The sequence below is a fragment of the Numenius arquata genome, chromosome 13, assembly GCF_964106895.1.
Source record: "Numenius arquata chromosome 13, bNumArq3.hap1.1, whole genome shotgun sequence".
NCBI lineage: Eukaryota > Metazoa > Chordata > Aves > Charadriiformes > Scolopacidae > Numenius > Numenius arquata.
In genome coordinates, this window is record NC_133588.1 from 12,040,992 (window position 1) to 12,056,256 (window position 15,265).

Here is a 15,265-nt window from a genome sequence, read left to right on the forward strand (position 1 = left end):
CCGGCGCGGGGCAAGGCACAGATCTGCCCTAAGAGGAGAGCACTACCTCAGGCCCGATCCCCCATCCCCTCGCAGCAGCTCCACTCCCACCACCGGCGCCCGGCCGCAGACAAAAGGCGGTTGCTCCCGCCCCTCTCCTATTTAAGCCTCTTTTTGACCAATCAGCGCCAGGGGAGGGATCAAGGGAGGGGGCTAAAAGCTGGTGATTGACAGGCCCACCTAGACCCCGCTCCTGTACGCGAGGAAGAGGGTGGGAGTACAGCGCGCTGGCAGCCAATCTCCGGCTGCGAGTAGTCGGCTCGGCCAATCAGCAGAGCGGTGGGCGGGGCCCGCCGCGGGGTCAGGCCGGGAGTGAAGGCGCTCCATCGCTCCTTCCTCTGTCTCTCTCTCTCTTTTCCCCCCCGCTCCGCTGCCGGCTGGGACTTCTCACCGCGGGATCCCTCCGCCGCGGACCGGCGGTGCGCGCGCGCGCTGCCTGCTCCGGTCCCCCTCCGCCTGCTCGCTGCCTTCTAGCGAGGGATTATTTCCCGCGGTTGTGGCGGCGGCCGCGGCGGGGCGGCTCCGGCGGGGCCCAGCGCGGCGGGACGGGCTTGCGCGGAGGATGGCGGCAGCCGGCGCCCGGCTGAGAGAAGGAGCCGCCCCGTGAGGAAGGACGCGGGAGCGCAGAGGCCTGCTCGGGGCCGCCGGGCCCTACCGGGTGGGGACCCCGCGGCCAGGCCGCGCCTCAGCGCTCGGGCCTGCGCCGCCGCCGGCGGCCACCCTCGGGGGGAACCCGGCCCGGCCCTGCCCGCCGCTGGGGGCTGCCCCCTCGCCCCCCGGGGGGCGGGTTTGCCGGGGGGGCGGGAGCGCGGAGGGGGCCGCTCGGGGGGTGTCGGGGCGCCCGCCTTACGGGCCCCCCTCGGGGCGCTGCCGCCCGGCCTCGCCGGCGCTGCCCCCAGCAGGGCGTGCTCCCTCCGGGCCGGGGGTAGGCGAAGCACCATGGTGGAGAAGCGGTGCCCGCGGCTGCAGCGGGACGGCGTGTACCGCTGGTTCTCCGAGCTGCCCTCCCCGCAGCGTGTGGAGTTCCTCTGCGGCCTCCTGGACCTCTGCATCCCGCTGGAGCTGCGCTTCCTGGGCGCCTGCCTGGAGGACCTGGCCCGCAAGGACTACCACTCCCTGCGCGACTCCGAAATCAAGGCCAACAACCCCGCCGACCTGGGGAGCCTCACTAACCTGACGGACGAGGTGGTACGCAGCAAACTTTTGGTCTCTCTCGCCTTGCTCGGGTCTGCCCACCGAGAGGCGGCTGGGGTCCTCTTCCGTACCCTCACCCACATCGATTCCGTCATCAACAACTATGGGCTACAACTCAACGAGGGCCGCACAGGGGATGAGTTCCTGTTGCTCTTTACCATGGCATCCAACCACCCTGCTTTCAGTTTCCACCAGAAACAGGTGCTGAGGCAAGAGCTCACCCAGATCCAGAACATCATGGCCAGCACCAGCAAGAATCCCAGCACCTCTACCCTCAACACCATGGCAACCTATCCTGGGTGCCATAAGGTGGGTATCCTGCTTCTGCACACTGTAAATGGCACTGCTGTGGGGCACTGGGTTGTGTCTTCAGCTCTCATTTTAAACCAGGCATTCTTAGTGATAAATTGCAGCGTAGGAGACTGGCAGAGATTGCTTGCTTGGTTGATGATGGGGATGGTCGAAGAGGGGATGCATGGAATTTTTATGGGCTCATGACATTTAAATGAGAAGGGGTTCACAAGCTGATCAGCAGGCAGCACTATAAACCTTAGCTGATTGGTTCTGGCAGTACCTCTGCTGAGGGGACAGTCCTGCCAGTTGCGTGGAAGAGCAGTGATTTAATAGGGGAAACAAACATGTAATATCTCTAGATTTGGGAACAAGCACCTGTTTAAGTTTCCCTGGAAGAAGTTGGAAAGGAGGATCAGCTTTGGGAGTAGCTGTCCAGTGGCAAAGGCATCTTGGTGAGTTTGGGTTTTGTTTAGATGAATGCGATGGCAAACATTTTGAGTTTCTGATAGTGAACTTAAATAAATGTTGTGGTTGCCTGTCTCCCAGAATCTCTCAGGTATTGATCCTGGTGTCAGCGGTTCACTGTCATTAACTTGCTGTTCGTTTATTCAACTGCTAGCAATTAAGCTAGACAGTAACGTCTTAAGAGGTGCTGTTAGTAATTAGATATGTTACTGACTGCTTAAGTGCTCTTAGCCTGCTACAAATTAGGGAGTCAAACTGTCTTCTTGACTGAATTTAACCTGCTTGAAAGTTCAAACTAAGTACCAGCTAAGTGGGTGCATCTGCTTAGTTAACAGGCTGCAGCTTTTGAGGATGTACAGACTCAGTCAGCAAATAATGATGTTACCCTTCTATTGGGAGAGATGGTGTATGCCTGAAGGCTGTGAAAATCCCTGTGTTGGAGTAGTATCCTAAATAAAGCTGTTTCTGAGGGCTCAGTGTAGATTCCATTAAGTTGAGCATTGAATTTCAGATTGAGACAGAAACGTATGCTTGGTCTTCTCCTGAATACAAATTTCCTTCCGATTTTGAGTTTCTTTGAATACTGCTGCTTTAATTATAAAATTTAGATGAGCATTATTAAACTTCATATTTCTTTTAATCTTCCCTTCCTATGTCTTTAAACAGTGTTTCTTCCTGACATTGTGTTTTAAGAAGAAAAAACAGGGTATGGGAATGCCTCTTTATTCAGTTTAAACCTCTACATGAATAAAATATAAATGGAAAGAATATTTCATGCAGAATGTAGAAGAGTATAATTAAAACCAGAAAAAGCTTCCTTTCAGTTACTTCACTACTTGAAACTTCCCTTAATCAAAAGATGCACAGACGATAGGTTTGAAAGGAAAGACTGTAAATCATATAGAAGTTTTCCCAAAATAAGATGAGCAAAAAAAGACAAAAATTATGCAGGCAGGAACATTTTTCAGAGTGTGCTTTCAAAGCTTTGCAAACAGTGCAGGATTTATGTAGCTGAAAAACTCTGGCACTATTTATGTCAATCTAAGATGGACGGAGAATCCATCCTACCATTTTTTTTTGCCAGCAATAAGGTATACAGGACAGTCATTGGATTATCGGGTTGGTTTTCTCCTTCTGAACTCACTGAAGGGTTGTCTCTTCAAAAATACTTTTTTTTTTAAGAAATTGGTGTTGAAGAATACTGGTCGTTAAGTACAGAATTGAGGCGGGGGGAAAGGTGGCTTTGCATTCACAGTCTGTGGAATATGTATTTTGTTTGAACACATGCAGATTTCCTCTTTTAAGTTTGTTACATTTTTTTCAGTGTTGATGGGTAATTTTGCTACTTTTAGAGTAAGAAGTTGGCTTAAAACAGGAGTTGGATGAAGCGAGTGGAAAAAACAATATCTTTCTCCATTCAGCCCCGTTTAAATATGCACAGAATAAATTCCAACACTCTGGGCTTAGATCTTGTGATGTTACTAAGTTATGTTGTGACAATACTTGTGTTGTAACATCACCTAGGGAAAAAAAAAAAAAACAATCCAGATGTCAAGAGAAAGTGAGCTGGGCTGCTGCCTGCCAAAAGTCCTGCGCGCTTCGGCCTCTTCAGAATTGGAGGAGAATTTCTTCCCCGGAGCCAGCGCTTTCTCATCGCTCTCTTGTTGCTTTACTACAGCTCGAGCCTACGCCGAGCTGGTACTTGAAGTCAGCGCTGTGTGCTCGATTGTATGAATGCTGCTCCGAAAATGCTCAAGCGCGTACCTCTTTGAGCTCGTCCTTAGAAAATGAGCTGGAGAAGTGGTCGCCACTCGAGGCCCTGAGAAACTTTGGGAAGCTGGAATGGAGTGGCTGCCTAATGGCATGCAAATAGGGAGCTCTTTGTGCACAGGGCTGGTTACCCTTCAGCCTTTCCCTTGTGCCCAGTTTGGGAGTAGGGACTAACACTGGTGCGACTTTTCTGTATAACTAGAGGTCTGTTACAATTCCTGATGATTTGTTTATTCAGGGAGATGCAACAAAAAAGTTGAACAGAGCTCTCTTCTCTTTTCGCAGAAACAAACAAAAATGTGCTGCTTCTGCTCAGTCGGTCCTATTAAAATACAACTCAACTTGATATTAGCTACAGCTTTTTTCCAGAGGACTGGAGCTTGCAATCCTCTTTCCATCTCCTGTCTCTTTCACATCTTAGAGTGAAATTGCTCAAAAATATCTTGTGTACAATGTGTGTACAATACTGAAGAAACTGAACAGTTGATACAAAATTGCTGTAAACATTCAATGAGTCTTAAAGTTGCTTTGGTGCAGGTGGACACATTTAAAGTTGATTAGTGATGCAAACCACTGCTTTTTGCTGTTGTCTTTTACTGTCTGCTGGAATTGCTGACTGCGAGGAGGCTCAAAACAGCTGCCAATATCTTTTTACTTTATTTTGTGCTTTTTGAGATTATTATTATCCAAGGATTGCATTAATCTTAACTTCACAGGAAAAGGTGGCTGTGGCTGGCTTGAAGTAGGTCAGTAATTATTAGATTCATGGTTTCTACTGGATAGCACAAAATGAATATTCAGTTTCCTTGCCCTAAGAAGGGAGAACAGTGCCCTTTCTACAAACAGACTATTGCTTTAGTCTCTGTCAAGATGGTAATTTCTGCCCCTTGTCTTGTCCTGTATTTTCTTCTGGGTTTGAGTGGTTCCGACACTTGAAGGACTTGAGGTCTGGATTCTTCAAACTTTTTGCTTGTAGGCATAAAATCTAAGGTATGGTTTTAAAAAATGGACACAGTGCAAATTGTCTTCAGATGAAGCCCAGGCACATCTAACGAATTAGGTCTTTAAAAACTTTTGTTCCTGGGATTAACCATAGTGGGGTTATTTTGAACTGGAAATGATGCAGCTGAGTTTTCAGGCTGGTTTTGCACCTTTTGCCTATTCAGCTGACTTTTATGCCTTTCCCACAAAGGAGATAGAATGGTTTTCTGGCCAGCACTTAGAGCCTAGGATCTGAAGGCTCATTTCTGTGCTGAGGTACTGTGCTTAGAGCTGCAAACTGCGGCTCTTTTCATAGAGAGGGAGCTGGAAGCATCAGGGCACAGGAAAACCAGTAGCCAAATGTCTCCTGCTGTGCAAGTACCATCCAGGTGCTTAGACAGGCAAATTGCCACTGCTGAATTTGTGACCCACAGAGAAGGGAGAAATGTCTCAAATCTGGCTCCCAACATCTTGAACCGCCCATTCAGCCTTCTGTTGTGTGCGACTTGTGACAATGAACATCTGGTTTTGCTATAGGTAAAAAATTTAATGTTTTTATTCATTCTTGGTTGCTTTGAGGCTGCAGTGATGCTGTCTTTACAGAACCCCTTAGGCTCATGTCCTGTAGATAATGACATACCAGGACCTACTCGGATAGTGGCACTCATCTAGCCATAATAATATGAATCTCTGCATGGGCTAACTTTTTCTCTCTAGAAGTCTACTTGCGTTAGTAACGCTGAGGACATAACTTCCAGAACTAGAGAAGTTATTCATGAGTCTGTCACCTTTGTATTTCTTGGAGTTGTTTCATCTACTCATTGAGATCTTTCTGTAAAAACAAGGAAATAAGGTAATGCTTTGGCCACAAAGTGCCTGCTTTGCGAGCTGGCTGAGAAGAGCTCTTCGGTGCAGTCAGTGCAATGATCTGGTGGTGGCTTCAGCTGCAGAATCGGGGTCATAAATAGTAGGTCTGACTACAGTTTGTTTGCAGCTGAAAGGAAATAAGAGTCAGTGACACTGTAGTTATGTGGCTCTTTCGGGTTGATACCTTGTGAATGGGAATATGGCTCTTGCCTAGTCAGCTTCCAAATACTGCACCAATGGCTATTTCAAGTTTATAGCATAAGATGCTATTTTTCACCCGCGCTAATTCCCTAGGCTCATCTAAAAGTTAGAAATAACTAAAGACTGTTTATTGGGAGCTGTGTAGAGATGATGTTCTGGGGCGTCCATTTCAAATACCTTTGCCTTTCTGCACTGTTTGCTACGAGTGATTGAAGTTACAGACACCATCTTCAGAGTTGATTTCATCTGTGGAATGATGAGTTGGAAAAAATATTATTTGTTGGGTAGAAACCAAGTCATTGAGTCCTCACAGAGTTAAGCAATCTAGCTATTAAGTGATCTGTGCCAGATGCTTTTATGCTAGCTTCGTAGGGATAGAATAAATCATGAAAACCCTAACTTTTAGCCTCCTAACCCACTGAAGGTATTTTGTAGCTTTAGTAGATTACCATGTTAATAGCAGTTGCTAGCTGCTAGAAGTGTTCAGAAGTGTTTACTTGCTGATAGCAGTAGTTGCTATCTCGGGAATGATCTCATTTTCAAAACCACACAAAACTAACCTCAGGAGCTGTTGGGGCAGGTCCTGTAGCTTCCAGCTGGTGACATGTGCCAATCCTTGCATGTCCTTTTAGTGTTCAGGGTACTTGAGGCAACATGGATTACACACGCCTCTTGATGTTTCAGTTAAGAAATGGGAGGCTTCCAGTTCTGGCTCATTTCTTACTGATACTCTTGTTTGAAAGTTTTTGTGACTCTGATAAAATGGTTCAGTCTCAAACCTGCAGTATTTTCAGAAATGAGCTCAACATGTAAAGGGATCCTTGGAAGACAACGGTCTCATGTAGTTACAGTATTAATTACCACCAAATTGACTTTGCCCAGTTGTATGTTACGCGATGAACTTGAATTTAAGAACCTAAATTAGTTTGCTTGGGAAATGGACTGTACATCCAAACATCAGGGGCAGAGCAGCCAAAAAATATGTGTTGAGCTAATAATGATGTTGTTTTTTCCGTGAGCTGTTTTCCCTTTCTTTTTGTGCAGGCTGAATTAAGTTTTTAAGAGTGTGTTCCACTTCACTTTTTTTTTAATTTACTCTTTTTTTTTTTTTTTTTTTTTCCTCCTCCCTACTAATTACCTTGTAACTGTTAGTTGTCAGTTAAGCAACATTGAAATAGGCGTCATCTCTTCTGGAAGACAAATACATGGGTGTTATTCTGTGCAATGTAAGGTGTTGGAAATTTTGGACTGTACCAGACTTCAAACTGTTTTAATTGAATCAGCGTACAAGCTGTATGCAGATCCTCCTTGGGAAAACGGAGCCAGTGGTAGTTAACCACACCTAACAAGCATTCCAGTGTCTAACTTCAAAGGTACTGAACAGCATCCTTGTTTGGAAGTATGTAGCCATTTGGTTTAGCATGGGGTTTTTTGTAAATGTTTGAATTGCTAAAAGTGAGATCCTGTCATCTTTTCACTGGTTATTCGATACAGCACGGCCTCTTTCTAGCAGGGCAGAGCTCTGATTCTTCTATGGACTTTAGTGCTGCAGTACCTGTGAGGCTTTTAAGCGTGCTCTGGTAAAGGGACATGTATAGTCATCACCTATATTCAAATACTGCAATGTCAGTTTTACTACTTGCTCTTGAGCCCTTTTTCTCCTTAAAAAAAACCAAAGTTATTCTTGAGACTATAGATAGGAGTTTCTGTGAATCCACAGAATCTTATAGAAATGCTAGATCTAATTTGTCTGTTGAAATGAGAACCGTTGTCACGCTTAAACTAGAATTTGATTTTACTCTGGCAAAAGAATTGGAGCAAGTTGAATTGAAGTTGTTCCCTATTTAGATTGGAAATGGGTATTAAATCTAGCAAAGAGATGTTGATGTGTATTTCTTTGCATGGGTTTTGTAATAACCAAACATCTAAATCCCTCACTCTTGCCTCATGCTAAAATGGAATTTTTCCTTGGGTCTCATTGGTACCAGTATCCAATAATAAGCATTGGAAAGGATACACTTTTTAGCAGGTGTTCTGGCCAATACAGGATTTCAGGATTTTTGTAAATAGCTGAAGTGATCCAGAAATAATAAGATCAATTACTTCAGGGTAAAATCTTTATTTTAATTAAAGGCCTGCCAAGTCATGATGATAAATAGTGAAAGTGAGCATTTTTCATGCATATTATAGATTCTTTTCCAATGTCTTTTTCTACAATAAGCAATTGTATTACAGTCAAGCTATAACTTAAGTAGATGTTGAGGAGATGAAGGAGGGGGAGATTAAAATCAGCGAGTCTGTGATTTGTCAGATTACTTCTGCCAAACTTGTTAATCGGTGAATTGTTGCAGAAGAGACCAGAGTGGCAACGAACCATTCTACCAGGCAAAGGCTTATGCCTTAGCAGATTTTAGAATTGCTTCTTTATCTTTTACCTCCCAACTGTATGTACTGGCCCCGTGGGGTCAATTTCCCACCCATATGCTGGCAACCAATAAATACGGTAGCTCTAAAGTCAACACAGTATTAGCGTTAATATGTCATTAAGGGCTGAAGGTTTGTATAGCAGAGAGGACCACACTACACTTTGAATTCTCTTGGGAGATTTAAGATAATCTTCCCTTCTGGTAGCTGTGCTTTTAGCTTTTGGTAGCATTCGGGTGAAGAAACAGAGATATACTTGCACATCAGTGCTGGGGCATAGAGCAGTAGTGTCCCTTTCAAGCTCCGATTATAAACAGTTATCTGGTTTGATTTTGAGATGTTTTTAATGATCGGTTTGGAAAATTCAGATTTGGTTTTTGTTTTGTTTTGGAGCAAAAATATCTTTCTTGTCATCTGTCTCTTTTGAAAAATGCCTGATGCACCAGAAGTCTAGAATGAAAGTGCCTTGAATTAGCACAGTGCGAGTGAACTGGTTGGACTTGCAGCCTGTCCAGTAAGCTATAGCAAATCGTGGAAGATGAGGTGCATGAAACAGGGTGTTGTTTTCTTGCTTATTGTATTAATACTTGGGGTTTTTTTCTGTTGCCTTTTACAGAGAGTTTTTCCCTTTAGAGTTCAAACTTTAACTCAGTGTGTCGTTTCAGCAGGAAATCCCACATATTCTGGCTGCTTGGCAAGCTCATATAGTTAACTGTTGGAGACTGTAGTGGTGGCAGAAAACATTGCGTTAGCTCATATTAAATAATTCTAAAACTTCTTTGCAGAGCGCAGCTTCACTCATTTGCCTTGTGGGGTGAGTGCACATCTCTGCACAAACTAGACTTGCCAGGTGCTTTCAAATGCTTCTTTTGACTGTCTGCAATAACAAATATGCAGCACAGTGTAATTAAAGTCCAGTTACTCTATGGTAGATTTATGTTCCTGGCATTAACAAAGTTTTCACGATTCTTTAAACAAAGGATTTTTAGTGGAAATGACCTAGTCTGTAAAATATGACCCAGGCTTTTTTTGGTCCATCTGCTCTACTGAATTTATAATGGAGCCTTGTAGTAGGTGTGTGATTGTCCCGTAGCATTTAAGTGCCACATGCTTCATTTCATTCCAGTAATGGTCTCGCAGAACAAAAGCATCTGATCTATTATCCCATTTCACTGTGAATTGCCTGTTCACCCTTTGTGTTCAAAGATGGATTCCTTTTAACTGACTTCTTAGGAGAGTAGGTGTGGGACCTTCTGTAGCTGTTGAGAAACATGGACACAATTGACTTGATTGCACCTGGTCCTTACGTCTTTTTTGGTAGACACTGGCTGTTGGAACTACATGAATTTCTAGCACAAACCAAACTCTTCCAGTTGCGTTCATGACCCAGTCCAACAAAGCAACTAAACATGTGTAAATTTAAGTGTTGAGGACTTTACTAGGTATGTGAAGAGTTGGGGTGTGTTTGTGAGTGTTCCTTAAACATCCTTGTGGAAGAGTTCAAATCTTCAAAAGGAATAGTTTTTAATTTTGTTCTTCTAGTGGGAGAACAGTCGGGTATTTGCATATATAAGTAAATGCAGAAGTGGTGCCTGAGGCTATGGTTTCACAAGCAGCTGGGCAGACTAATGGCTTGTTGCTATTAAGAGGACGATGTTCACTCAGTCTTGCTCCTCCTGGTTTTGTAGTCTCAGTAGATTTTGAGTTTCGGGTCCTCGCATTGGGTGCTCTTGTTTCTGGCTCAGACTTAGCCTACTGGACAATCGTATGCGTTGCTAGACTGATGCCTGAGTGTTAGCAATGGATTTTTTCAAATTTGGGAACCTGAGTTAGGTACCTGCGTTGGGAACTAGCAGCTTAACTGCCTGAGCATGCACGGGCTGTATCCTTGCCATCAAGCTTCTGGAGGAGCATTTTTGCAAGCAGGATTGCACTGTGTTAAAGACCTTGGTGTTAACCTCAAAATAAGCTGCTGTTAATACTCGCTAATATGAAACTGGCAGGAGTGAATGGAGTTGACTGGCTTTCCCCCCCCCCTCAACTTCAGTACTCCAATTTCTGAGTGTACTCTTAATGTTATCTGCATCAGCGTGGAGGTCAGTTTATAATTATGAAAAACCTTCTTTAGTGGAGACTTCCCAAGCAAGAATTGGCAGAAGCATTTATCTGTGGGACTTTCCCAGTATATCATTGGCCACTTCTGAAAACTGAACGTTATGTGAAAAAGTTTTCCTGCGTGATCAATGGGAGAATGTGTTCATGTGGCTTTTAGCTGTGGCCCCAGTATCTCACTTAACTGACTCATTGCTTTTATATTTTGTTTACTTTTCCTGTGTAATGCATGACCTAAATTTCATACCTAACTAGGTATAGAAATCAGTATTTTATTTCCTCGGACCCTGTATCATTGTTTCCTTAAATTATAGGTCATGTTACACTTTAGGTAGTGAGCTGTGTTGATTTTTAGTATTGGCTCCACTTCAAACTAAGTCAGCAAATGCTTTACTATTAAACCATGTATTTTCTGTGTTCTGTTTGGTTATTTTTAAAAGGAACATATAATTGCTGTTTGGGTAAAATTCTTAATGTTAAGTTTGATTTCTATCAGTCCTGTTATTTTTGTGAAAGACTTTGCTGTATTAAATGTTAGGCATTGTCCCTGGAGGGCAAAGCTAAATCTGGCTTCGTGCATTTACCATTTTCTATATTGACTTCCACTGTCTTGGATAGTGGCAGAGCCACTTCAGGTAGCAGTTGCTGAAAGAGGAACACCGCTTGTTGAAGTAACTGCTCCGGGTGATTTTGTCGTGTAAATTTATTTTCCTGTGTGCTTTTTGATGGATCAAGTGTTTTGAAGAGCTTTCTAGAACTTTTCTTGCTGTCCCGAGAAGACCTATGCCTGTTGGTACGTCTCTGATGCTGAGAAGAAAATCACTGCACTCTGCTGAAAAAAAGTTTTATTGTTTGCTGGCAGGTGAAAAGGGACAAATGTGATAATGGCTAAAATTCTAGCAATGACTTCTGATGCCTTGACATGTTTGTCCTCGACCCCTGAGTCAAAGCGATTGTTTCTCTTCCTGGTTAGGTCCAGGGGGTGGAGGGCTTCAGGGTGACATTCTGTGATCCTTCTGTTTAGCACATGTTGGGAAGGATGTGCTTTTCAGTAGCTGATACCAGTTTTGATATTTTTATTACTATGGAGAGTGAGGCACAGAATAATTCAGGCTGAACCTCGGTCATTAGGTAATGATGAATTTTCTTTGTTGTTTTCAGTTATGGCTACTGCTTGAATTTGAAATTCAAGAGCTAAGCTAGGTTTTAATCTGGAAAATCAGAAGTTCATCTGTGAGCCAGATGTTCTGCTATGGAGGGAGTAGACACAACACTAGAGTAAAAATAGTTTAAGAATTTCTTCTGCACCCATTTGAGTGGTGCATCTTCTAGAGTCATTGAATAAGCCAACAGGCCACTCTGATGTTAAAACAGTTTATGAATAATCAAGGAAACTATGGATAGGTGTAACCGAGGGCTTGGCTTCTCCCTGGCTCTCTACCAAATGCTGTGCTAAGGGTGAGATTAGGTATAGTGGAGAGTATTTCTATTGCTTTAACTCTCTGGGGTTGCTGTATTATTTGATTAGTCTTCATGGACTGTTTCTGTTGATGTTGTCAAATAATTTAAGTTGAAAAATCTGAACTCTTCTGTTCAGATGTCTGATGCTGTGCCCTCTGAGACCTTGAATGATTCGTGAATTTTTCTGTATTTATGAAATGTCACTCCTGTGGTTTATTAGGAAACATAGCCTGAACATTTCTGGTTTCTGTGATGCCAGTTTATCCACCTTTACTGTGGACTGTTACTGCTTTAGAAAACAAGCCTTTAATAGTTCCTGAACAGCAGATGCTTATTCTTTAATGGCATCTTGGCTTTCTTCAGAAATGTTACAGATCCTAAAAGGTCCAAAGCAATTTGCTCACCACTTCTTAGAATCTTTATCTCACTGGAATGCCTTGTTCTTTATTTGGAATCTAGTGACTGCTTTTTAGTAGTTGTTTGTGCTCAGCCCAAGCTAGGGATTGCAGTAGTGTTCAGCTGTGGGGAACATTCCTCCCAGAATCTACCTGACACTGAATTTCTACAGCTGAATTTGGACAAGTCCTTCCTGGGCATCTACTGTTAAGCTTTTGCCAGCGTTTCTTTTCTCCCAACCCTGCCAAAGCAGTATCTTCTGCAGTTCGTAGCTGATGGGTTATTGTACCTCTGTGTTTTCCTTGGCCTCAAATTAAAAAAAAAAAAAAAAAAAAAGCTGTTACTATTTTGGAAATAAAACTTTGATTTGCAAAACATTTTTCATTATTTTACTTTTGCTAAACAAATCCAAACCTTTGCAGTATTGGTATGTTTAAGTCAGTGGAAAAAATTATTTAAAATTTGGAATGAAAGCTTTAAGCAGTCAGATTCACTGGTTATAACACCATTCAGCTCACTAACAAAGCGCTCCATTTGGAACTAATCAGAGCTTTGTGATTTTTTTTTTTTTCTAGGCCAATTTGGAACTGCTTTGCTTTGATGTGCGGCTGAATCAGATAGTATATGAGCTCAGTCAGTCAAGACATATGGGCTAAATTAATCTTTACCAAGTATATAGAAATTAAATCTTTATGGAAAGAATTGGAGGTTATGTATAAACAAAATACAAATTTTAAACTGCACGCAATGCTTACTGTAAGGGTAGGGGAGAGAAGGGAATACAAGACAGGAGGCAATATATTGTAACAAACTTCTTGTTTGGAGATCTGTCTGAAACCATGTGGCTGTGTTCTTACTCAGTTTCAAGTACTGTGTTTTATATTTGCTGATTGTTCTGAATGTTTGGAACCTGGCTGTTTAGGATAACATAGTCTGGCCTGAATCTAATTTTCTGGCTTGTGCTGTTCCTGGGTTGCTCTTCTGCCACCTCCCCTTGCCAGGAGGATGATGGTGTCATTGCTCAGTCCACTGGAACTTCCTCTCAGCAGCCACCCACCGGAGCGAGAGTTTAATGAGCTCCAGGAGAGAGACGCTGTGGGATAAGCTGTGGTAAAGACTGACTTTGGCAAAGAGATTTAAACTATTCTCCACCCTCCAAGTTTAAAGTTTAATGGCTGGTCTTTCTAATGGGAAACCTTCACACTAACATTTTGTTATTGGTGGAAAGATGTGCTGAAGAAATATAGTTTACTTTTTGATCAAAAATAAAGTTTACTTCTAAGCGCTGAAAAGGAAAGCAGATACTTTCTTCTGACACTCATCTGTCTTTCTGAATTGATTTCTTTGCATATATAAGCTTTTTTTTCTGGATGTCAAGTGTACCAAGTCTTTCACTTGTGCTGCTGCCTTAAACGGCATACAAAGCTATACATGTCAGTCTTAAAATGGAGCTTACAATAGGTTTATTGTATATTGTGTAGCGGTAAGGATGTGCTATTTTTGACTTGGATTGTGTATTCTAGTTGATGTTGATGACGTAATGCTAAAGGTAGGGTGAGCAAAGTATTGTTTTAAGCGTAAATTGTCCTAACTCATGGCACTGACTCAAGTAATCAGGGTCTGAGTGAGCCCTTTTCCTTACAGGGACCCGCAGTCGCTGGTATTAGTTACCATGAATAAAGGATAGCTGCTTTCGTTATGTTGAGATGCACCTTTTCTCCTGTGATTTGTGAAAGGCTAAAATCCACGTTTAATTCTAATTACAGATCTCCATACCAGGGTTTCACGTTATTCAAAACGTGGCAATTGAAATTCAAGCAATGCACTAGTTAGTGCGAGGGCTTTTGTTAGCCTGAACTACCTCTTTAAAGCACACTTTCCTCTTCAAGATACTTAAACCCTTGTTTTCAGTACTGCTAATGTAACTGTTCATCTACTTCAGCTTCTCATTACCTAGTAAACAAGAGAGTAATTGCCTTGCTCATGAGGCGGGCACTGTTATACTACAAGTAATAGATGTTTTAATGTGTTGCTACATAATTATGAATGCTCTCCTGGACAGCAGCTGAAGTGGACAGTCTTCAACTCTGCTTTTTCTAATGACTTACGCTAGTTTCTGTAGTTTTAAGTAATGGTGAGGATATGTTTTCTTCTGCTAAATGCAGTTTAGAAGGTACATATTAGGCCATGAAGTCTGGTTTGATGATGCAGCCTTGCGCGTGGCACATTTTTAGTGTGCGGTTTTTCATTGAAATACGCTCATGATAGCAGGCTTTTAAATGGCAAAGACAAGAAAATTAGATTTTGCTAAATTGGAATTCATTCCTTGTGATCTGTGTGGAGATACTTTGAAATGCCTCGGCTCTGCATCTGTGTGGATAGGTAACGTAACATAAAAAGGATATTTTCCAAGAGCTCCTTTCCCTTTGCTTTCTTGTTGAAAAGTTAAGAGCTGCAGTGTGGAGAGGTTAAGGGTCTTGCAATATCTCTATTGACTGCTGTGACTATTGTTTAAAAAAGAATTATACTTTAAGTAGCTTTATAGATTAGCCAAGATAATCTAGATTTGTGAATAGCTGCTGACTAAAACAACTCCCCTGAACGGTTACTTGGAATATCAATAGTAACACCCTTTGGTTTTAAAAGAAGAAAATGTCTCCTGACTGCCTTCAAAGTGGTTCTGCTCACTCTGGAGGAAGGTGTGATGTTTGCTCATTCCCTCAGTTTATTGCATTTTTGTGTTTTGTTTTTTTTTTTTTTCTTTCCAGGTCACTCCAAGGTCTGAGACCCCCATCAACAGTGTCAGTAACAGTTTGGAAAATGTACTACATACATCAACACATTCCATTGAGGAGTCATTACCCAAGAGGCCTTCGGGGAAACACTCCAAAGGTGTGTCCTTTTCCGCATGTGTGTTTCCAGTGGGGGGACAAACTCCTATCTCTTGATGGCGATTAGCAGTATTTTAATTGATTGGAGACTGGAATTTTGCTGCTTCTGGATTGGGTTGAGCAAAGGAAGTCATGGAAGGGTTTTTGTAGGAAGTGTTAGTGTATCAGTG

The 15,265-nt window shown here is 42.8% G+C and overlaps 1 protein-coding gene across 1 annotated transcript in view; it reads left to right on the forward strand.

The window, feature by feature from the left end:
- The first annotated feature begins 978 nt into the window (after positions 1 to 978).
- Positions 979 to 15,265, forward strand: part of ZCCHC14 (zinc finger CCHC-type containing 14) — a 51,112-nt gene continuing 36,825 nt past the window's right edge. The window contains exons 1-2 of the mRNA XM_074157948.1: positions 979 to 1,542; positions 14,973 to 15,096. Of these exons, the coding sequence (XP_074014049.1) occupies positions 979 to 1,542; positions 14,973 to 15,096 (688 nt within the window). The remainder of the gene's footprint in view (positions 1,543 to 14,972; positions 15,097 to 15,265) is intronic.